The sequence below is a fragment of the Narcine bancroftii genome, chromosome 5 (assembly GCF_036971445.1).
Source record: "Narcine bancroftii isolate sNarBan1 chromosome 5, sNarBan1.hap1, whole genome shotgun sequence".
NCBI classification, from domain to species: Eukaryota; Metazoa; Chordata; class Chondrichthyes; order Torpediniformes; family Narcinidae; genus Narcine; species Narcine bancroftii.
The window spans coordinates 194,760,047-194,784,723 of record NC_091473.1 but is presented as its reverse complement, the minus strand read 5'-3'; the positions used below and the strand labels follow the sequence as shown (position 1 = coordinate 194,784,723).

General features: G+C 47.3%; 1 protein-coding gene across 11 annotated transcripts in view; it reads right to left on the bottom strand.

Annotated features, from left to right (window-relative positions):
* Positions 1-24,677, bottom strand: part of ash1l (ash1 (absent, small, or homeotic)-like (Drosophila)) — a 371,451-nt gene that overhangs the window by 52,721 nt on the left and 294,053 nt on the right. For all 11 annotated transcript variants that reach the window (XM_069940548.1, XM_069940547.1, XM_069940556.1 and 8 more), the window contains 7 exons: positions 20,396-20,441; positions 17,938-18,046; positions 13,545-13,751; positions 10,974-11,120; positions 6,234-6,342; positions 3,853-4,014; positions 2,591-2,685 (listed from right to left, as the gene is read on the bottom strand). In XM_069940548.1, the coding sequence (XP_069796649.1) occupies positions 2,591-2,685; positions 3,853-4,014; positions 6,234-6,342; positions 10,974-11,120; positions 13,545-13,751; positions 17,938-18,046; positions 20,396-20,441 (875 nt within the window). The remainder of the gene's footprint in view (positions 1-2,590; positions 2,686-3,852; positions 4,015-6,233; positions 6,343-10,973; positions 11,121-13,544; positions 13,752-17,937; positions 18,047-20,395; positions 20,442-24,677) is intronic.

Sequence of the window (24,677 nt, the reverse complement as noted above, 5' to 3'; positions counted from 1 at the left end):
TCAAAGTTTATGAGTCCCCTTCCATGTGAAGCAGTCAAGTGTAGTTAGTTTCTTCTGTGCTTCTATCCTACCGATTACAAATTTTTAAAATGATTTCAGTCCGTGACCACCCCACGCCCCTCTTATATGTGCTGTGGCTCCTCCAGGGGGGCTGAATGGCCCCTGTTGAGAATACCCACCCTAAACAACTCCAGAACCACCAAAAGATCTATCTACACTATTGAAACATCACTTTTTGTTTGCAACTGTGAATATTTATTTATCTACATTTTTATATTTATTATCTCGATTTCACTCAAGACACATTATGGTCATTTAATTTATAGCACTGTTGTTAGTGTATCTTAAACAACTCTCTGTGACTGGAGCAAGAAAGAATTTTGGTGTGTCCATATATTATAGTATATGACAATAAACTTTCTGACATCATGTCCATAAGACACAGGAGTAGAAATAGGCCATTCAGCCCATTGAGTCTGCCCTGTCATTTAATCACAAGCTGATCCATTTCCCCACTTAGCCCTGCTGCCCGGCCTTCTCCCCATAACCTTTGATGCCCTGGTGAATCAAAAACCTATCAATTTCTGCCTTAAATATACCCAATGACTTGGCCTCCACAACCACCTGTGGCACGAATACCATGAAATCCCTCCACATCTCTGCTCTAAGTCGATGCCTTCCAATCCTGAAGTTGCGCGCTTTTGTCTAAGACTCTCCATCATGGGAAACATCCTTTCTTCATCTACTCTGCTCGCACCTTTCAATATTCAAAATGTTTCAATGAAATCCCCCCCTCATTCTTCTAAATCCCAATGAGTACAGGCCAAGAGCTGACAAACGGTCCTCATAGGTTAACCCTTTCATTCCCGGAATCATCTTTGCGAACGTCCTATGAGCCCTCTCTAATGTCAGCACACCCGTCTTAATTGAGGTGCCCAAAACTGCTCACAATACTTCAAGTGAAGATTCACCAGGGCCTTATAAAGCCTCCACACCTCATCCCTGCTCTTATATTCTATTCCCCTCGAAATGAATGCCAGCATTGCATTTGCCCTCTTCACCATCGTCTCAACCTGCAAGCTTACCTTTAGGCTGTCCTTCTTGAGGACCCCCAGGTCCATCCGCATCTGGGTATTTTCAATTTTCTCCCAATTTAGAAAATAGTCTGCCCATTTATTTCTTCTACCAAAGTGCATGACCGAACACTTTCGGACATTGTATTTAATTTGCCACTTCTCTGCCTATTTGCCTAATCTGTCTAAGTATCGTGTAACATAGAATTCAGAAACATAATTTCATAGCACATCACAGCACAGTACAGGCCTTTGGCCCTTGATGTTGTGCTGATACATATATTCCTACCAAAAATAGTACTAAACCCTTCCTATCTCGTAACCCTCTATTTTTCTTTCATGTGCCTATCTAAGAGTCTCTTAAATGTCCCGTATTGTTCCAGCCTCCACCACCACCCCTGGCAATGCATTCCAAGCATTTTGTGTAAAAAAAAACTGACCCCTGGTGTCTCCCCTAAACTTTCCTCTCTTCACTTTGTAGAGGTCTTCCCTGGGAAAAAGGTGCTGGCTGTCCTCTCAAAATCTTGTAGACCTCTATTAAAGTCTCCTCTCATCCTTTTATGCTCCAAAGAGAAAAGTTCCAGCTCTGCTAACCTTGTCTCATAAAACTTATTTTCCAATTCAGGCTACATCCTGGTCAATCTCCTTTGCACCCTCTCCATAGTGCCCACACCTTTCCTATAATGAGATGACCAGAACTGAAAACAATATTGCAAGAGTGGTCTCACCAGAGACTCTTGAACTCAATCCTCCTATTAATGAAGCCCAACATCCCATAGGCCTTGTTAACTATCCTATCAACCTGCGTGGCAACCTTGAGAGATTATGGATTTGGACCCCAAGGTCCCTTTGTTCATCCACACTGTTAAGAATCTGACCATTAACACTGTACTCAGCCTTCTGGATTGTCCTTCATTTTATTTCAAGTGTAGCTCTGATTTCATAGACAGCTGAAGTCTGGAAGAGCTCTAACCAGAGGGGGGGAAACTGGAGGATGAATTTCACCATGGTTATTGCAGGGAATGGGACTAATTTGCACCTCTTTCAGAGGCCCATTGCAGACCTGATGGAACATCAATCATCTGTGCTATATGATTCCCATTTCCTTCAACTGCCTGCAACATTTGGCAGTGATCCAAGCAGTGGAGTGGACTGTGGTACAATGCTGTCTCTATCTAAATGGCACTTGCTGAGGCACCAGTCACTGTCTCCAAACCTCATCCCTCCCCCAACTGCCCACTTATCACCTTCCAACCCATCTCCCTCCTCATTCTCCAAAAACTGACCATCCCTCTGCCTCCACAGATGCTGCTCGACCCACTGTCTCGTTTTTGCCGCAGAGCCCAGCACCTGCAATCTCTGCTGTCTCCGTACTGCAGCAGTGACACACTGGAAGCTTAGATTCCGAGGTGGGTTTGCTCTTAGGACAAGGAAACATGCTACACCTGCTTGGGACAGTTCCCAGACTAAAGGGCGATTGGCTGTGACGTGTGCAGTTGCTGGACGCCAAGTCCTACCTTTCTCTGTTGGACATAGGCTTCATCTGGTGCGGCTGGCTCAGTTTGGCAGGGTTGCCGACGCTCTCACTTGGCTCCTCCGACACGTGACCCCGCTGTGAGGAGGGAGGAATGCAACAGGGTGAGGCCCCTCTACGACACGCACCTGACCTAGCTTCACTCAAATGCACAACAATCACAGATGAGGTCATCTACTTCTTTGCTGAATGCAGGTTCAAGGGTCCTTGTCACTGTTCACACCCAGCAGCATGACAGAGGACTTATGTGCTGTTTCTAGGGACGCACACAGATTCAGACATCCAGAACTGCTGGAAGACCAACTTGGAGAAAGACGCACTTTGGTCTGCCCAAAACTGGTTGGTCTTTCAGCACGTGGAGATGTCAATGTGGGAATGTTGCCAACTGGCACATTCCAGGTTGCAGGAGTATGTGCTGAGGGATGCACTGAGGCTTGGCGTAGCTAACGCAAGGATTCTGTGGAGACGGACCAGAGCCTAGAGTTCTTCCGTTACCAGGCTGAGACCTCAAACAACAGAGGGGAAGAAGCAACAAGGTGCCACAGAGGTGGTAATGGTTCATTTAGAGGACAAGTGTAACAATGGACATTGATGGGTATGGTTTTCTAATTTGTAAATAATTTATTGTGAATAAAGTCTATTTTTGGGACACAACCATTCCACCTGGGGGGGGGGGGGTGGGGGTGTGTTGGAACAGCAGCGAGTGAAGCCAAGGAGGTGCCTGGTCTCTCCTTTGCACGCCATCTGCACTTAGCTCCCCAACCTCTGGTCTCAAGTGTCCTGCAGAAGGCGGGGGAAGCTGCCAGGAGGGAGAAGAGAGAGAGAGAGTCTGGATTGAGCGAGAGATCATAGACCTGGGCTCGCATGTGATGTGCTCCAAGGGAGGGCATTCTCCAGGGAGAGTCAGTCTCCCTTTTGACAAGTGGGAATAGAGAAGCCGGGCAGAGATCTTGGGGTCGGGGTTAGTTGAGGAGAGAGATGGACCTGAAACGTGGAGTTGTGGAGTCAGGTAGCATGGAAACAGGCCCTACAGCCCAACTCGCTGATACTGGGCAGGCCCGCACCCCAGACAGTGCATTCATTCAGGCACAGTTTCAACCTGTAACCTCCACCAGGTCACAAATAAATTCAGTAAATGAGGCTGGGGGAACATTTCAAGCCCCAGTGTCCCAGGCCAGGAATAGAGAGTCCACAAGCGGCGCTGTAGTGTTACCCGGCCCTCAGCTAGCAGAGGAAGGTACCCACCCTCTTCTTTAATCGGTGTTTAGATTTCCTCTTCTCCTTCAACCTGCCCGGTTTCTTCTGTCCATTCGCCTGCTGGCCGTTCTTGTTCAGCAAGCCGTTCATCCTCTGGCTCCTGCCCCCGATGATGCCCCGGCACTTCTCTGCCCCACACTTGCACAGTTGCTGCAACACAGAAGTACCCACCCGAGCAGTGTTAGCAGAGCAGTCACACGGCCACCCGGGGGAGACTGTGTAGCCGGGAATCATCCCGGCAGAAAGAACACGTGGAGGGGTCCTGCCAACCCAAGGGTTGGCCCAACAGAATCCAGAGCAGGACCCGCAGGAGCAACTAACTGCTGCCGTGCCATGGTCTCAGGGCTGTGGTGGAAAATCTAGGTCGACTTCAACTGGCCCAAGTACAGCAGAGTTCCATGCAGGGGCCCCAGGAATAACCACAGGGGCAGGGGCAGCACACATCAGTTAACATGCATGTGAAAACCCCATGAGCTATTCAGTTTAAGCTTAGAAATGTATGACACATCATGATGTGTTAAATAATGGAATAACACTACTTGTTCCTGATGTTACCTGAACATTCTGTATTTTAGAATTAATTTACAAAGAGTATAAATTTAAAAAAAAATTAAATTTAGACATACACCTTGGTAACAGGCCCTTCTGGCCTACGTGCCCATGCCACTCCAAATATCTCAATTAACCTACAATCCCCATAGGTTTTTGAAGGGGTTGGGGGGAGGAAACCGGAGCCCCTGGGGAAAACCCATGTGGACATGGGGAGAATGTACAAACTCCTTAGAGACACAGCTCGGATTCGAACCTGGGTCACTGGTGCTGTTATAGTATCACATAGAACAATACAGCACTCTACAGGCCCTTTGACCCTTGATGATATGCTGACCTATATTCTTTCCTAAAAAAACGTATCAAACAATCTCTATCCCACAGGGTCGGCGTCAGAACAAGTCTTAGCGGGGGTCTTAGGGTAACTGGGGGGTAGGGAAGCACAATTTGCCACTTGAAAACTTGCTCAGCGACGGAGGGGGGCACTTACCATGTTAAATGCGGTATCCTGGGGTCCATAGACCTTGCACGACCATGTTTCTTCTTGCACACATGCACTGGTGCTGGCTGGCACATGAGCAATGGATTGGAGTACCAGGGCCTAGTCTTACTTCCCCCTCCCTCTGATGGAAGTGATGCGAGTGGCCCTGGTACTCCAATCCATTGCATATGCGCCAGCCAACACTAGCGCATTCGTGCAAGAAGAAACATGGCCACGCACGGCCTATGGACCCCGGGATGCTGCAAATGGAGGACTGTCCGGCCTAAAATTGGATGACTGGCCACTCTAGCTTGGGTGGTGGGGGGTATTTTCAGGCATCCCCCCCCCCCCCCCCCCCCGGTGCCAACACTGCTACCCCATAACCTATTTTTCTTTAATCGTTGAGCCTGTCTAAGAGTCTTTTAAATGCCCCTAATGTTTCAGCCTTCACCACCACCCATGGCAAGGCATCCCAGGCCCCCACAACTCTGTAAAAAACCTACCTCTGATGTCTCCCCTAAACTTCCCTCCCTTAACATTGTACATATGTCCTCTGGTGTTTGCTGATCCTGCTCTGGACTGCCCTAACAGTTACGGTTAGTGAAAACACTGTGAAAGCAACCACTAACACAGTCCCATCACACTCTTCACGGGCCAGGGGTAAGACACAGAGTGAATCTCCCTCTAACACTGTCCTGCCACACTCTCCCACAGTGAGGGAGTAGACACAGAGTGAATCTCCCTCTAATACTGTCCTGCCACACTCTCCCACAGTGAGGGAGTAGATAGAGTGAATCTCCCTCTAACACTGTCCTGCCACATACTCCCACAGTGAGGGAGTAGACACAGAGTGAAACTCCTTCTGCACAACTCAACTTCCAGGGCAGGGGTTAGACATACTATGGGTATAATACAGGTTAAAGCTCCCCCTGAAATGTCCTGTTACAATCTTTCTGGGCAGGGGTTAGACAGAGTTTGGATTTGATACAGTGAAGCTCCCTCTACACTGTCATGTCACATTCTCTCAGGGCCAGACATTAGACATAAACTGAAGCTCCCTCCAACACTGTTCTGTCCCAAACTCCAACAGAGTAAAGGTCCCTCTAACACTCCCAGGGAAGGTCATCACTGATACTATCCAGTAAACCACAAGGGAGCTGACCCTGTGAGGTCCTGGCATGAAAAGAGGCTGTGAACTTGCAAATGTCCACATCGATCAGAGTGTTGCCTCCTCACAGAGATGAATAGTTTATCCCCACCACCCCCCCACCAACCCCCTGCTCCATTCCTACAGGTCAATTTGAGCTGCATTCTGATGCTGCCAGAAGCCCAGTGTTACCTGCTTCTCCAGATTGAACGCGTGGAAGTTGTAGTCATAGGTCAGTTCAGTCCCAGCATTCACATCCTTCAACGCAAACAGTCCAATCCTGTACACACCATTGACCGACCTGCACAGGGGTAGCGAGAGCCAGGGATGGGGAGCAGAATGAAAAGGGATGGAGACGAGTTGAGTATTTTACCACACAATGAGATCCCAGGCAGCTCCATGATCAGATGACAGACAGGTCTAAGGTGAGACGCACAAGATATGGGTTCAGTGGCCCCAAGTATGGAGAGAGGCAAGACCAAAATGGGACAGGGATCCTTCCATCAGCCGCCCTCCCTTCCTCCTGCTGCCCTGCGTGGGAGAGAAGGACTGGGGTGGGATGGCCTCAGGAGGGCTACCCTTTGCCCTTTGAGAGATGAGCTCAGTGGCATGGCTTGGCTACCTCCAGTTAGCTGCCTAACCCTGTTCCTGCAAAAGAGAGCCCAATGCAAGTCCGAGGGGATGCAACATGGCAAAAAAAGGCATATTAAGACAAAGGTCACATGGTCATTCTCAATGTTCATACTGCACTGTTTGCAAAAGGGAATATTGCTGGCTGAACCCAACAAGAGATTTGCTTATGAAATAACTCAACACTTTCAACTCAACCACACCTTGATGAAGGCTCAAGGCCAAAATGTTGGTTATGTATCTTAATCTTTGCTATATAAAGTACACTGTGTGTCCTGCTGAGTTTCTCCAGCATTGTGTTTTTAAGCCATTATAAAAGCTGGCTACCCAAACAATATGTGATGGGGCTGGCATATTCTCTGCAATGTTTGCCTCAGGATGGACTGTACCGCATTGTACGTGTGTCCACATCTCTAAAGATCAATCCTTGGGCCTCCACTTCGATGCAATCATGAAGAAGGCATGGCAGAGGCTATACTTTGTTAGGATATGGTTTGTCACCAAAGACTCTTACAAATTTCTACAGGTGCACCGTGGAGTATATTCTGACTATTTGCATCATTGTCTGGTATGGACGTGCCAATGCACAGGACAGAAAATGAGTACAGTGAGTTATAAACTCGGCCAGCGCCATCACGGGCATCAGACTCTACTCCATCAAGGACATCTACAAGAGGCGGTGTTTTAACAAAGCAGCCTCTATCCTCAAGGACCCCCTCCACCCAAGTCATGCCCTCTTCTCACTGCTACCATCAGGAAGGAGGTACAGGAGCCTGAAAACAAACACCCAGTGGCCCAGCTTCTCCTCTCTATTCAGATTTCTGAATGGTCAATGAACTTTATTTTTACACTATTTTATTTATTTTAAAAAGCAATTTATAGCAATCTTTCCACTTGTATTGTTGCCGCAAAACAATGAATTTCGTAACAGATGTTCATGACAATAAATTCTGATTCTGGACTCACTTCTACCTCTTCCTCAGTCAGCTCATTCCAGATACAGACCACCCTCTGAATGGAAACGTTACCCCTTAGGTCCTTCTGAAATCTCTCACCCTCTCCTTAAATCTGCGTCCTCTAGTTCTAAAATGGTCTATCCTGGGGAAAAGATTGTAAGCATTTGCTTTATCCATTACTTTATGAATCTCTGTACCTCATCTACCCTCATCCTCCCACACTCCAAGAAATAAACTCCTGGCTCTCCCTGTAACTACAGGTTGTCTTGGTAACTTCCTTCCTTCAGGGTGACCTGAACTGCAGTGTACTTCAAATGTGTTCTCAACCATGCCTTGTGTCGCTGAATCATGAGGTCCCAACTTTGTAACTCAAGAGCATTCTTCACCACTTTGTCCACCTGAGTCACCCTTTCAGGGAGCTATGAACCTAAACTCCTCTGTTCTCCAACACTCTCCAGGGCCCTGCCATTCACTGTGTAGGTCCTGCCCTGATTCGAGAGCACTTCACACCTATCAAAGTTAAATTCCATTTGCCACTCGTTGGTCCACCTTCCCAACTGATTAAGATCTTGTTGCAAACTTAGTTATCATTCTTCACCAACTTTGGTGTCATCTGAAAAATTTATGAACCATGTTAACTACGTGTAATAGTATTCTTTTTTTTCTTTGGCTTGGCTTCGCGGACGAAGATTTATGGAGGGGTAATGTCCACGTCAGCTGCAGGCTCGTTTGTGGCTGACAAGTCCGATGCGGGACAGGCAGACACGGATGCAGCGGTGGCAAGGGAAAATTGGTTGGTTGGGGTTGGGTGTTGGGTTTTTCCTCCTTTGCCTTTTGTCTGCGGTCTTCTTCAAAGGAGGTTGCTGCCCACTGAACTGTGAGGTGCCAAGATGCACGGTTGGAGGCGATATCAGCCCACTGGCAGTGGTCAATGTGGCAGGCACCAAGAGATTTCTTTAGGCAGTCCTTGTACCTCTTCTTTGGTGCACCTCTGTCTTGGTGGCCAGTGGAGAGCTCACCATATAACACGATCTTGGGAAGGCGATGGTCCTCCATTCTGGAGACGTGACCTACCCAGCGCAGTTTGATCTTCAGTAGCGTGGATTCGATGCTGTCGGCCTCTGCCATCTCGAGTACTTCGATGTTGGAGATGAAGTCGCTCCAATGAATGTTGAGGATGGAGCAGAGACAATGCTGGTGGAAGCGTTCTAGGTGCGTTAGGTGATGCCGGTAGAGGACCCATGATTCGGAGCCGAACAGGAGTGTGGGTATGACAACGGCTCTGTATACGCTAATCTTTGTGAGGTTTTTCAGTTGGTTGTTTTTCCAGACTCTTTTGTGTAGTCTTCCAAAGGCGCTATTTGCCTTGGCGAGTCTGTTGTCTATCTCGTTGTCGATCCTTGCATCCGATGAAATGGTGCAGCTGAGATAGGTAAACTGGTTGACCGTTTTGAATTTTGTGTGCCCGATGGAGATGTGGGGGGGGGGGGGCTGATAGTCATGGTGGGGAGCTGGCTGATGGAGAACCTCAGTTTTCTTCAGGCTGACTTCCAGGCCAAACATTTTGGCAGTTTCCGCAAAACAGGACGTCAAGTGCTGAAGAGCTGGCTCTGAATGGGCAACTAAAGTGGCATCATCTGCAAAGAGTAGTTCACGGACAAGTTGCCCTTGTGTCTTGGTGTGAGCTTGCAGGTGCCTCAGATTGAAGAGACTGCCATCCATGCGGTACCGGATGTAAACAGCGTCTTCATTGTTGAGGTCTTTCATGGCTTGTTTCAGCATCATGCTGAAGAAGATTGAAAAGAAGGTTTGTGCGAGAACGCAGCCTTGCTTCACGCCATTGTTAATGGAGAAGGGTTCAGAGAGCTCATTGCTGTATCTGACCCGACCTTGTTGGTTTTCGTGCAGTTGGATAACCATGTTGAGGAACTTTGGGGGGCATCTGAGGCGCTCTAGTATTTGCCAAAGCCCTTTCCTACTCACGGAGTCGAAGGCTTTGGTGAGGTCAACAAAGGTGATGTAGAGTCCTTTGTTTTGTTCTCTGCACTTTTCTTGGAGGAGAAAGCCACTCCGATATAAAACCTACGACCCAAGGACCTCGCTGCCACGTCCCAGCTTGCTTGGCCACGGCACACGAACCAATGGTGTAAAGGGTGGGGCCAGTACTGCGCACACTGCACTCCACCTAAAAGCTCCTTTGCGCAGGCCCGAGGACGTGTAATAGTACAGTAGAGGTAAAGGCCCTTCGGCCAATGTCTGTGGTGAATACGATGTACAAATCAAGTTGAAGCTCTGTTGCTTGCATTGGATAGATATCCCTTCATATTCACGTGTCCATATGGTTCACAAGGATGAAAGGAATGTTTGACAGCTATTGGCTTGTACTTGTTGGAAGTTAGGAGAATGAGGGGGAATCTCAATTTCAAAAATTGAAAGGCATAGACAGAGTTAATGTAGAAAAGTTGTTTCCCATGATGTGAGAGTCTATGACAAGAGGGCACAATTTCAAGATGGAAGGGCGTCCACTTAGAACAGAGATGCGTAGGAGTTCCTATGGTGGTGAATTTGTGGAATTTGTTACCACAGGTGGTTGTGGAGGCCAGGTTATTGGGTGTACTTAAGACTGAGATTGATAGGTTCTTGATTAGTCAGGCCATCAAAGTTTATGGGGAGGTCAGGTTGAGTGGGGAAATGGATCAGCTCATGATTGAATGATGGGGCAGATTCGATGGGATGAATAGCCTATTTCTGCTCCTATGTCTTCATTCATTCAGGTGCCTTGCCGTTCAGCGTGGACAATCATGTCTCTACATCTGTCATGATGTCTGACCCCCACCGAATTGTAGTTGTTGCCTCCCCTGTTCTCCTTTGGTGAAGGCTCCATCTTTGAGCTGAGTCCATAGTCGATATTGAATTCATGACTATACTTGGGAGAAAATTACTGAAGTGGTTTCCCGTTGCCTTCTTTATTTGTAGTGTCCATACTGGATGGATGAACCCTGCCCATTGATCAGCAGATTCACCTGCCCAGCATTTTTAGTTTCACAACCATAAATTCCAATTTGTAGAATCTGCTTGTAGTTAAAACCATCCACCATCTGCAATCCATGGCTTCATGTGACCCTGATTGGGAGGCTAAACAGGTACCACCCCTTGCCCAAGGATAACCTATAGGTTATAGGACAGAAGGAGTGCCTTAATACCTCCTTTTGCTGAGCAATTGCACACCACCGACACCTATGTCTTAGTGAATTAAAATGAGTGGCCTTGGGAGATCCCTGGTGCACAGCCATTCTCGTCAATAACACAGGTAACAAACAATGGGCTGTTGGTGACTAATGCTTACCATTTCTGCATTTCACAGTTGGGGCTGCAGCTGTGGTTGATGAAACGCGCCTCATTGCCCATGCGATAGCTGTCGATCACCATCCCACTGTCCAGGTTTAGGCAGTAGTGGTCATTGTGGTTCTGGTACTGCTCTATCATCCGGTTCCTACAGGTGAACAAAAAGAAGCGTTATGGCCGCGGGGGAAGGGTGGGGATCACCATCTGACAGAGTGTTGCGAACTTGGCCAGTGCTATCAGTCTTCATTCTGTAAGGACATTTACCAGAGGTGGTTGTCTCAATAAAGCAGCCTCTATCCTCAAGAACCCTCACCACCCAGGACATGCTCTCTTCTCACTGCTACCATCAGGCACCTGAAGACTAACACCAATGGTACATAAACAGCTTCACCCCCCACCCCCCCAACCCCGTCAGATTTCTGGACGGACAATGAACCACAGAAAGTACCTAACTTTCTCTTCTTTTTGCACTATTTATTTTTTTAAATAATGCATCGTTATAGCAATGTGTGCACCTGTAATACTACTGCAAAATAATGAATTTCATGACACTTGTTTATGACAATAAATTCTGATTCTGATGGAATCAAGGCAGTCAGAGGTGCTGCCTTGAAGTAGGTCACTCTACCTCACTGGCTTGCAGCCTGATCTGATCTGCTCCTCAGCATCACCTTGTGGTTAAAATGTCATCAGTCTATGCCTTCTTTTAATGACTGCCTCCGCAGCTCACTGGGACACTGATTCAAACCTTTGGAGGAGAAATCCCTGAGAGCTTTGTACTCAACCGGCGCTCCCTCATCTGGATAGCCTCACAAAGGAAATAATCTTCTCGGCATTCACCCTCTCAGTGAGTTCACCTCTCATTTTTTAAAACTGAAGTTAGACAGTCCCTTGTCACACACTTATTATCCCAATCGCAGGGTCACCAAGTGTCAGGGGGATTCACCTCCAGTGCTTTTGCAGCCACTGTAGCTGCATAGACACCTTTCGAGTCATCGGCAACCTGAACTCCAGGTCCAATCCTCTGATACAATCAGGAAACCCTTCAGTTCCCAAAGCCCTTTGGGAGCCCTCTTACTCTCAGCACCCTCTCAAATCCCAGTTCCCGGTATGGTTCCCATGTTCACAGCAGCTCGCAGCACCGTGTGATGGGTCTCCAGACTGCAAGTCTCCCGCAGCCGGTGTGGGTCCTTCAGCCACTGAGCCCCTCGCTGGTTCACTACTGTGGTCACCATCCTGTTGGGTCATCTCCTTCTCATTGGAGGATGTTCTTCCCGTTACTGCTGTCCTATGCTGGTCGGCTGCTCCTCCGGAGCCTGCAGCCCCTTGTGGCCACTGGCGAGTGTAGGCGCCGCCACCTTCGATGCAGACCTCTGTGGTTGCAGGATTTTACTGACAACCACCGCCGGCTTCTTCCACAGGCAGACTAAAGCCTCTATGGAGCCACTGGCATTAGGACTAGGCGGATGAACCCTTCAGAGCAGCACTGTGTCTCTGTTCTCCAGCATCAGCTCCACCTTTATTTTAGGATTTCCGGCATTTTACAATGAACCCATTGTTAGTTTCCAGTCTCATCCTGGGGGAGCGATGAGTCTTTCCTCTTTTTCTCCCACACATTCTTTGTCTCCTTCGTTTGCTCTCTGTTCAATACTTCAGATCTTCTTTATACCTCTTACTTCTCCCCTTAAAACTGTGCTCTCTTGTTTTCGATATTCCTATCACAGGGAGAAAGATTTTGGCTATCCACCCTACCCATGTCTCATAATCTTGTACACTTGAATCAGGTCACCCTCGGCCTCCTTCAATCCTGGGTAAACCAGCCCCATCTACCCAGTATCTTCCCATGACTCCAATCCAGGCAATGACCTGGTGAATCTCCTTTGTATGCTCTCGTGCCAATAACATCCTTCCTATGCTCAGTGGGAGTCAGGCAGCTGGGAATTCATAAGAACAGAAGAAATAGGAGCAGGAGTCGGCCATCCGGTCCGTCGAGCCTGCTCCGTCATTCAATGAGATCATGGCTGATCTGATGATGGGCTCATCGCCACATTTTCCCCATAACCCTTAATTCCACAACTATGTAAAAAATCTATCCAATCTTGTCTTAAATATATTTACTGAGGTCACCTCCACTGCTTCAATGGGTAGTGAATTCCACAGATTCACCACCCTCTGGGAAAAGCAGTCCCTTCTCATTTCTGGACTACCCTGAATCTTGAGGCTATGTCCCTAGATCTGGTCTCCCCCACCAATGGAAACAACTTATCGACTTCTATCTTACCTATACCTTTCATAATTTTAGACATTTCTATAAGATCCCCTCTCATTCTTCTAAGTTCTAGCGAGGGCAATCCCTCTTCATAGGCCAACCCCCTCATCCCTGGCATCAACCTGGTGAACCTTCTCTGCACAGCCTCCAAAGCCAGTCCATCCTTCCTCAAATAAGGAGACCAGACCTGCATGCAGTGCTCCAGATGCGGCCTCCCCAGGACCTGGTACAGTTGCAGCATTACCTCCCTGCTCCTAAATTCAATCTCTTGACGTTACTTACGATAGATTCTTGATCCTGTACCTGAATTCTTGTTCGCTGACCACCTCGCCCAGATACTCGATGATGAACTGCCCAGCCTTCAGAGTTTCCTTGGTACGGATGCCCCAGCCTTTGCCCTCGGCCCGAAACCGCTCCAGGCACTGCACCCACTCATGCCTCTGGATCCGCTGGTTGCAGCAGTGCTCGTCGCAGGGACACGTGCTCGGTGCACACTCCGCAAAGATCATCCTGCAACCGTGGAGGAAGGTACAGTGAGGAGGAGGGTCCAGGATCTCGATTATCTGGGAAGTTGGGTCATGGAGCGGCATATGATGTGAGTGAGGTGCTGCACTGTTGCAAGACAGGTGCTCATGGTATCATGGTATGGTGTCACAAGTAGATAGAGTTGTAAAGGCACATTGGCCTTAATAAATCAAAGCAGGAGTTGGGACGTTTTGGTGAAGATGTACAAGACATTAGTGAGACCAAATTGGACTACTGTGAGAAGTTTCAGTCACTTAACTGTAGGAAAGGTATCAATAAGATTGAAAGAGTGCAGAGAAGATTTATAAGATGTTGCCGGGACTTGAGGAACTGAATCACAGGGAAAGGATAAACAGGAGAGGACTTTATTCCTTGGAACATCGAAGAATGAGGGAGATTTGATAGAGATATACAAAATTATGAGTGGCAAATGCAAGTAGGCTTTTCCACAAAGGTTAGGTGAGAGACAAACCAAAGGATACGGATTAAGGGTGAAAGGGGAAAAGTTTATGGGGAAGATGAGTGGGAACTTCTTCACACTGAGAGTGTTGGGAGTCTGGAACAAGCTGCCAGCTGAAGTGGGCTCAATTTTAACACAAGAAGATTTTGGACAGGTACATGGATGGGAGGGGTATAGACTGGGTGCAGTCAGTGGGACAAGGCAGAATAATAGTTTGGCACAGTCTGGAAGGGCTGAACGGTTTGTTTCTGTGCTGTATGCTCTAAGGTAAAGCTACTGGAAAGGCTGGCTGACTGGCAGAAGGCAGAGTAGAAATAAAGGAGGCCTTTTCTAACTGGGCTGCCGGTAACTAGTGGTTGTTCTGCAGGGGTTGATGCTGGATCTGCTACTTTTCATGCTGCCTGTAACTGATGCAGACCAGTGGTTTTCAAACTTTTTCTTTCCACTCACAGACCACCTTAAGTAATCCCTATGCCATAGGCACTCTGTGATTAGCAAGGGATTACTTAAGATGGTCTGTGAGTGGGAAAAAAAGGTTGAGAACCACTGCTCTAGACCCAAATGTTATTGAGAAAAATTGTCATTGGCCCATTTCCTTTGCAGTTATGAAACTGTGCACATAACAAATCAATTAGGTGCGATGAAAACAGTGGTTTTCAAACTTTTTCTTTCCACTCACGGACCACCTTAAGCAATCCTTTATTAATTACAAAGCACCTATGGATAAGGATTACTTAAAGTGGTCTGTGAGTGGAAAGAAAAAGTTTAAAAACCACTGATTTAGATGATAGAATTGAGGGTTTTGTTTGTGGATGATAAGAAGGTAGCATGGGGAAGCAGGGAGTCTGCAAAGGGACTTGGACAGGTGGGTAAAGAAGTGGCATGTGGAATGTAGAGTCAAGGAAGTGTCATGCACTTTGGCAGAAGGAATAAATGGGTAGAAAATTCAGAAAGCGGAGGTCCAAAGGGACTTGGGGGAACCAGTGCAGGATTCCCTAAAGTTTAACTTGCAGGTTGCGTCTTTGAACTTTGTACTTGCAGGTTGAGTCGGTGGTAAGGAAGGCAAATGCAATGTTAGCATTAAGTTTGACAGAACTTGAATATAAATTTTAATTTTTTTAAAGATGTAGACATACAGCACCGTAACAGGCCCTTCAGGCCCTCAAGCCCGTGCCATCCAATAAACCTACAACCCTGTACTTTTTCAAGGGTGGGAGGAGTTTGGGGAGAACAAACTTCTTAAAGACAGCACTGGATTTGAAACAGGTTCCTGGCTCTGTAACAGTGTTGCGCTAACCTCTATGCTAATTGTGCTGCCCACTGATGGATTCTTGATTAGTTAGGGTGATGAAGGTTATGGGGAGAAGGCAGGAGAATGGGGCTGAAAGGAAAAAGACATCAGCCATGAATTGAGTGGTGGAACAGACTCAAAGGGCCAATGGCCCATTTCTGCCTTATGGCCTGTGCCAACCATACTCTTATGTATGAACCCCATTGACTCCTTTGACGAAGCAATTCAATGATCATCTGGATAAATGATGCCAGTGACCCAGCTTCAACCAATCTCTCTCTAGCAGTGCATTCTGGGTACTCTCCACTCTCGGTGTGATAAAGGTTCTCCTCATGCCCCCTCTGAACCTCTTACCCCTTACCCCAAATCTATACCCTTTTGTTTTATCTCCGTCTAATAAAGGGAAAAGTTTCCTGCAGTCTATGTTATGAACATGATAGGACATGACCTATATATATATATATATATATATATATATATATTTACCAAAAATACTGAACCCTTCCTACCTCTTAACCCCCTATTTTACTTCTATCCATGTGCCTGTCTAAGAGTCTCTTAAATGTCCCTAACGTTCCAGCCTCCACCATCACCCTGGCATTGCATTCTAGGCACCCGCATCTCTGTGTAAAAAAGCTTACCCCTGATGTCTCTCCTAAACTTCCCTCCCTTCATTTTGTCCAGATGTCCTCTGATGTTTGCAACTCCTGCCCTGGGAAAAAGGTACTGGATGTCTACCTTGTCTATGGCTCTCATAATCTTGGAGACCTCTATTAAGTTATCTGTATATGGCGAGGAGAGGAAAGTTTAGGGGAGACATCAGGAGTAAGTTTTTGTCTAGCGTGGTGGTGGAGGAGGCTGGGACATTTAAAAGATGCAAGAAAAATGGAGGTTTATGGGTGTGAGGGAAGGAATACTTAGATTGTTAAGTAGGTTGGCACAACATTGTGGACCAAAGGGCCCATACTAAATTTTTGTATTTGAAAGGCATCACGGTCACAAGCTCTTCCGGCCCACAAGCCCGTGCCACCCAATTACCCTACAACCCTGGTACGTTTTGAACAGTGGGGAGGAAACTGGAGCACCCAGAGGAAACCACGCAGACACGGAGAGAAGGTACGAACTCCTTACAGACAGTGCGGGATTCACAGCCGGTTGCTGGTGTTGTAACTGCATCACACTAACCAGGTTACCCCAACTGTGCTGGAATGTTTTATTCCATTACCCTCGTCAGGCTCTGCATCTCAGTTATGTACCATCTGAACCTCCTCTGCTTCCTAGGTCACTCCTCATGACTCCCTACCACAAAATCCCCACCCTGATGATTGTTTCCTCGCAGGGAGGAAACAAGCTGGTCGGCTTGCTGCTCCACAAGTGGGAGCAGGCAGGAGGTGTCGACATTCCTGCCAGCCTAGATGAATCAGGACTGGATCGCTGCCTGGGCATCTGTTTCAACGCTGGCACTGGGGGTCTCAGTGCAGGTGGCACAATCAGCCTGGCTGTTTATTACAACTCAAATCTTTCGATTATAATTAATAATAAAAAAAACACCAGCGCACAGTTTCTTTGGGCGAAGGGCCAAGAGCTGCTAATGAGCCTTCCTCAGATATGCAAAAACAGACCACAGCAGAGAGCAGTGATGAAATGAGGCTGGCTCGCTTCCCTGGTCCCTCTGCTCCGTGACAAGGAGCCTGCAGCTTGTGCTGTGCTATGGGTGAACCACCGTGCACTCTCTCCACCCAACTCTTGCCGAGAAGAGGACTCGCGAGTGTGAGAATAAGGACAGCCCCATTACTGTCTGGGGTCTGGGCTTGAACTTCCTGTCACCAACCATTTCGACTCCCCCTCACCATTCACATCAGCAGGGTGAAGCCAAACAGAAACCCTAGGAATAACATGTTGATTCCTTCTGCATAGTCTTCAACCCAATGGCATGAGCATTTAGTTTTCTCATTTTGGGAAACCCCACTCACCTCTATCTGGTTCCACTCTTGCCATCTCTTCTTACTCCTCTCTAACTTCCCCCACCTTTTCAGTGGCCTCTCCCTCTTCCTGTCTCTCCACCTCTCCTGCCTTCTGCCCTATACCCACTCATCTTGGACCCCTCCCCAGCTTTCACCCTTTGAATATGTAACATCATCCCTTCTTACTTCAAACAGTGAAGCAGTGATGAGCAGCAGGACACGGCTGACTGCTCTGATATCCCTCCCCAACAAGAAGCAATTGGAGAACACATTCCCTGTGCGGGGCTTTGGCCTGCACAGCGAGGCTCTCTGAGATCAACCGCAGCTCCCTGGATCACTCGGGAAAGCTGCAGGCCGGTCATGCTCCAGAGACGGGCGGGGATCTGGCATCCATGGCAGCAACAGAGCCGAGGTTAGGCTTTTGGTTTGGGACGAAGGCATACATGGACACCCTACCTGTTCAGGCAGTCCTCCGTACAGCTCTTCTCCGCTGGGTTTGCTGGCCTCTTACAGTTGCAAGTAGTGGGCTCACAGCCGGAGAGAGGTTTAACGTCGACAAACACATCTAGAGCAAGAACAGAAGATGTTATGAGATCTCCAGATACACACCGATAATCCCCACGACTTGTCAATCACTGATAGAAGTAATGCATCTGCAAGCTGGAAAGATGCTTCAGTGTGTTGTGTTCGGAACAGCCTCCCCGACACTGAGCGAGGAGGGACCATGGAGGGTTTGATTTCCTCACTGGAAGCGGTGAAGCCTACCAGCTCTGGGAAAGCAGCGTTGCTGGAGGAACTCTGTGGGCCAGGCGGGATCTGTGGAAGGTAATGGAGAGGCTATGCCTCTGAATCACCAGCCAAGGGTCTTGGCCCGAGACATCGACCCTCCATCTCTCTCCACTGCTGGACCCCAGAGCTCTAGGTTCCAGTGTCTGCGGGACCTTGTGTTTCCTAGAATGGCATTGGCACCCAGCACAACTCTTGGAACTGCAGACCAAGCCTGATGGCTGCAGGAAAACTGTCTTTAAACCATAAGACCAAACAGGGAACTTCCCAACCAAGCCTTGCCCCAACACGACGAAAAGCTGCATGGACTCAGCAGGTCAGCCGGCATCGTCCCCCTTGATTCTCCACAATCTCTACAGGTGCAGCGTCAAAAGTTGGGTGCATCACAGTGTGGGACGGAATCAGAAATTGGAAGGAGCTGCGGGGGGGGGGGGGGGTGGTAGGGTAAATGCAGCTCCCTTCCCTCCCTTCCACAAACTTCGTCCTCACCTCTCTGCTGCCTAAGGACGGCAGCCAACCTACTGAAGGACTTGTCTAGGACACCTCCCTCCTTCCAATGGGGAGAAGGCTCAGGAGTGTGAAAGCACACACAAACAGGTATTTTGGCATTCATTTCAAAAGGAATAGAATATGTGAGGCTTTAGAAGGCACTGGTGAAATCTTACTTGGGAGTATTGTGGGCAGTTTTGGGCTCATCATTTAAGAAAGGATGTGCTGACGTTGGAGAGGGTTCAGAGGTGGTTCACAAGGATGATTCTGGGAATGAAAGGGTTATCACATGAGGAACATTTGACAGCTCTTGTCCTGTATTTGCTGGAATTTAGGAGAATGAAGGTGGGATCACAATGAAACATTTCAAATGTTGAAAGGCTTTGACAGAGTAGATTGTAGAATGGTTGTTTCCCATGGTGGGAGGGTCTAGGACAAGAGGGTACAACTTCAGGATTGAAGGGCTTCCACTTAGAACAGAGGAATTACTTCACTCAGAGTGGTTAATCTGTGGAATTTGTTGCCACAGGCAGTTGTGGAGTCCGGGCCATTGGGTATATTTAAGGCAGAGACTGATAGGTTCTTGATGAGCCAGGGCATCAAAGGTTATAGGGAGAAGTCCAGGCAGTGGGGCTGAGTGGAAGAATGGATCAGCTTATAACTAAATGGCAGGGAACTTGTATGTTTCTGCTCTTATGTGTTATGGTTTAAAGATAGTTTCCCTGCAGCTATCAAGTTTCTGAATGATCTCAACAGTGCTATCATGCTTGCCTTGCTTTGTACTGATACAGGTTTCTTTTCAATGTAACCCTATGCTCTGAAAATTGTGCTCTTTTCAAAGCTGTAGAGATAACCTATTAGCAGAGAATTAGGTATAATGTAACAAGTCATTGTTGAGCTGCAAGGATACAGTACCGAGACATGTTGCCCTGTCTATTTATTGAAGGCTCCTGCCCCAGGCCTTGCATGTTATAATTCAGCTCCATCTGTGCATTTTGCAATTTCCACCACACCATCTTTGGTTTGTTCAGAAACTTCAACCTGTCAGCTTTCTGCCTATAGTCGAGCACCAGTGGTGGTGACAGTGGTGACTCCCCCGTACCCCTCCCTGGATAAGATTGTCCCTTTGCTGTGGTGCCTCGCTTGGGGCTGATGCTGAATCTGCTGTCACCTGCCTTGTGACCCCGCAGCTGCACAAGGCTCACTCACCTTGGCAATGAGGGGAAGGAAGGTTAAAGAGGAGGGGGGGTTCCTTGCGCGAGTACCATCCTGTTCTTACCCAAAGCCTGCATCATCCATAATGGCGGCCCTCTCATTGGAGGCTGAGAGAAAGGTGGGAGGTGATGGTCACTGGGGAACAGGCATGGTTAGTGGTGGTGCTCCAGATAGGATAGGCCCGACACACCTGGATGGAGTGCTGCAGTGCCACAACCAAACTCAGCCGGGGCACCTCGGAAACCCAGCCCCAGGTGACGAGCCTCCCGGGCCGAGGCAAGGTGCCATGTGGTACTGTACTCTATTGACTAGCTTGGCAGTAAACTCACCAGGCATGATCATTTAAAACAACGCAGATTACAGGAGGAAATAAAGATGAAGATTTTTAAAATGAATCATACAAGATACAGTAAAAGTGTCTTACTTGATCGGATTTTCTTGTAAAGGGGGACATCAGGCTTTTTGTAGAGCTTAAAATCAGAGAAGTTGGAAATTAGTCAGAAGAGTTTATATACATCAGCATACGAAGAATACACATTATTTCCAGAAGGTATAAGTAGCTACTGCCATGATCTTAAGTTGCTGCTGCGAAGATTCAATGAACCACAGGGTTTCAATTACACCGGAGAATGAAGTCTTTTCTTCCTGAACATTTTTGGGTGTATTTTATGGATTTTGGGCTGCTGATCATGAAAATCACCTTAAAAATTTCCTATCATGTACCTTTTTTTTTAGCTATAACCTATTTTTGTGATTTCCTGTCATATTTTAAGTCTACTAGTGCATTGCCCACAAAGCAAGCTGTTTTGGTCACTTCATACATGCCTGGGCATGCACTCAGTGCTGGTGTGATGCAATGTTGTCTTAAGCCTGGGCATGCTTCTCCAGAATCAATATAAAATGCACGCAAATTGCAGTGGGTCAGGTCTTTACTTAGGTACGAGCTGATTCTGCCATGACCAATCTCTCAAAACATTTCATTACAGTAGATTTACCAGGATGTTGCCTGGATTGAAGGCAAAGTTAGCATAGGTTAGCTTTTCTCTTTGGAGCGTAGAAGGATGAGCGGTGACTAAATACATTAGACAATGAAGATTTTGCTTCCTGAACACTTTAGGGTGTATTTTATGGATTTTGGGCTGCTGATCACGAAAATCACCATAAAATTTCCTATCACGCATCTTTTTTTAATATATATAACCTATTTTTGTGATTTTCTGTCATGTTTTAAGTCTACTTCAAGCAGACAAAACCATGAAGACCCTCCTGTCATTGAAAATTCATTTTCTGCATTGGCACTTGGACTTCCCTACTGATCTTGGTGCAGTCGGTGACGAACACGGTGAAAGGTTTCACAGAACATTGTGACCAAGGAAAAGCGATATCAGGGCAACTGGAATCCATCAATGCTGGCTGACTATTGTTGGACACTGACACCAGATGCTGAATACAAATGAAAATTAGCGGCCAAACACTTTTAGGTCAGTTGAACTAACACATTGTGACAGCATCATGATGTGATTAAACATGCTAAATTCAATAAAAGTTAATTTAATGTTTCTCCAACTTGTGTGATACAGCAAATCTGAAATTATCTTTGCGTTCAGCTTGAAAAAATTTTTGTCCGCGTCCTCCACCACAAGCTCCTCCTGCTTTGGGGTTCAGTCAGGGGATACAAGCCCTGCCAGCAAGCCCAGAGTATCCTCCCTGCCCTGCCAGTGGAGGAGTGCTCTTGTGTAAGTGCTCCCTCAGCAGATTTTGCCACCGCTGGGAGTGAGGTGCAGATGACTATTTCTCATGGGGATCTCAGAACCTTCCGTGTGCTCTATTGAGTGCTCTTGAGCCCAGGGCGTTTGATGCAGTGCAGGACCTGGTGAGGTTAACTTGTTTTGTGGCAGTGTCAGGGAATGAAGCCAGCCTCGGCAGAAAGAATCATTGTTCAGACACCCAAGATGCGTCACCAGAAGGTTACTTTCCTTTTAGAAGTGGTGTATCCTGAACACACAGCATATCTTCACTTGATAAGAAGGGACAACAGCCACTGCACTTCCTGAGAAGGTTGAGCCGGGCAAGGCTACTGGCCACCATTTTGACTACCTTCTATGGGAGCTCTATTGAAAGCATCCTAGCCCACTGCATCACTGTTTTGCACGGTTGCTGTAGAGTATTGGATCAGAGATCAATCCACAGGACCATAAAAGTGGCCCGACCATCAATGGATTTACCAGTATCATTGTTAAAAGAGGGCTTACAAAATTCAGGGCAGATCCCTTCCACCCCACACACAGCATCTTCCTGTCAGGAAAGAGCTACATTAGTATCAGAGCCATAACCATCAGGTTGAGAAACAGTTTCTTCCCATGAGCAGTGAGACAGCTGAATAACTGCTAAAATCAACTCTCCATGACTCTACAATTTATTAAGAATATTCATTTTAATGTGTACGTTTATACTGTGTAAAGGTAGCATTTGTCTGTGTGAGTGTTACACGTGTTTTGCACTGTTCAGCACGTACCGGGGACCGCTGTTTCGTCAGGTTGTACTGGTATAATCAAATGACAAATAAACTTGAAGAGTGGACCAAGTGACCAAGGTTGCCATGATAGAAAGGTCAACAAGCGGCTCCACTATTTTGTGCATCTGACGTCACAAGTTACGGGACAGGCTGTCTCGATTCACTCAGAAGGTTTAAGGTTGTCACATCACTTCCCTATCTATACCGTGCAGCTCCTGCGAGCTGCTCACACAATCAAGGGGATCATGTCCTGAACAACACGATGCATTGGGCTAGTGGAGGGGGAGTCTGCCACATGTCGGGTTTTCAGATAAGTGGTAGAACTAGTTGTAGGTCAGGCTACGACTGTCATCCAAAGCCTCACTGTAATAAGAGGGTAAAACACTAAAGTCTACACACACTGTGATTGTAGTCAAAGCACAGAAATGCTGGAGGAACTCAGCCAGTCTCGCAGTGTCCATAGGAGGTAAAGATATATTACTGAAGTTTTGGAACCCTGTCTGATTTTACCCCCTCTCTCTAACCCCGGGGTCACTGAGCAGTGATGGGGAGCAGGAACTCTGGGTGATGTCCCCTCTCTCTAACTCTGGGGTCACTGGGCAGCAATGAGGAACTCTGGCTGATTGGCCATCTCACTCCATCCCAGATAAATTATGCAGCAGCCTTGATTAACTCACACAACATGGCCCTCTACATGTAAAGGATGAGTCACAGGTTATTTGGAGAATTTAAATACTGTAAGTTCAGGGTACCACAAGAAATGAGTAAATAGAACATTTGTGGTTGTGGGGCAAACATTTTATAGACTAGTGCAGGGACACCTTGATCCCCTGGGTAATCTTTTCCCAGGAACTGGGCAAAAAAATGATACTTACATTGTTATCAGAAGTGTTCTGCTCCAGCTATCTCCTCCTCAGCCCAAACCTATCCTTCCCAACCCATGTTATGGTGCTTTGCTGGGTAGGTGCTCATTTAAACCTCGGCATTGGCCCATAATGTAGCCAATAAAAAGAAGGGAAGTTTAAGCATAGCAGCCTGTGTGCGAGTGGCCAAGTATAGGAGTTGGGATTTAGAGATTTTGGCCTGAGGGGCTTCGGCGAGCTGAGACTGAGGACAACAGGTAAGGTCAGGGAAGATCTTAGCTTTGTTACAGAGCAGGTAGTGGAATGGCAACTAGGGCAATGAAATGCTCTGATTTCAGGATGAAAGAAAAATAGAGGGAGGAGGTCGACTTTTACATAGGATCGACTATTACACGAGTCCCCAACTTACGATGGTTCAACTTATGATGGTTCGAATCCATGCTGTACTTCGAATTTTGGCTTGGCTATGATGTTCAATGTCGCACAACAGTGCTGTATCAGTCTCCACACCAATCCCACTGCCCCACTCTCTCCCTACAGCTCTGTGTTGGTCCCCACACTGATCCCGCTGCCCTTATTCAACTTACGCTTTTTTCGACATGATGGGAGTGCTGGAACGCAATCCCATCGTAAGTTGAGGACTACCTGTATATATGGTACACAGGCCAGTACAACATTGTGGGGTGAAGGACCTGTACTGTAATGTCTTATGAGCAAGGGAGGGAGTGGGGAGGAAAGGTCCTCGGTTTTCTGAGGGGTTTGAGGGACTCATGATGCACTACACTGTCTGGTGGTTAAGCTCACTTTGCACACGTGGGATGGAAAGCTGTTCTTGAGCTCGCTGGTGTACTCTGCTCCAGTGCGACAACTCACAGGCTGCCTGTTCTGCTGAGAATTGCACAACACCCACTAAACGAATGTTTTCTCTCCCTGACAGAAGAACAGTTTTTTCTTTGTTTCAGCTTTTGGGAAAAGTGTCTTTTTTTCCCCCTCTCTCATAAGAGAAAAATACATTCCACCCTTGCTGCTCTGAGCCAAGAAAAACACAACAGAGAAAGCATATTCTCGGCTGGGTTGGCTGTACATTTAAAATCTCCAAGGAATGGCCCAGAAAGAGTACGAGCTGGCTGGATAACACTGGGCACAGCCCCAAGACAACACTGCAGGAGCAACTTGTGGAGAGTTTAAGAATGAGACCACTGTCCTTACATGGGCATCTGAAGTTTATATCACGGTGACTGCTCCACAACTAAAATTAGACCATTAACCCTTTCATTGGCTGGAAGTGTTACTCTGGCAATGAAGCAAGTTGTTTGTCCTGCCAACAT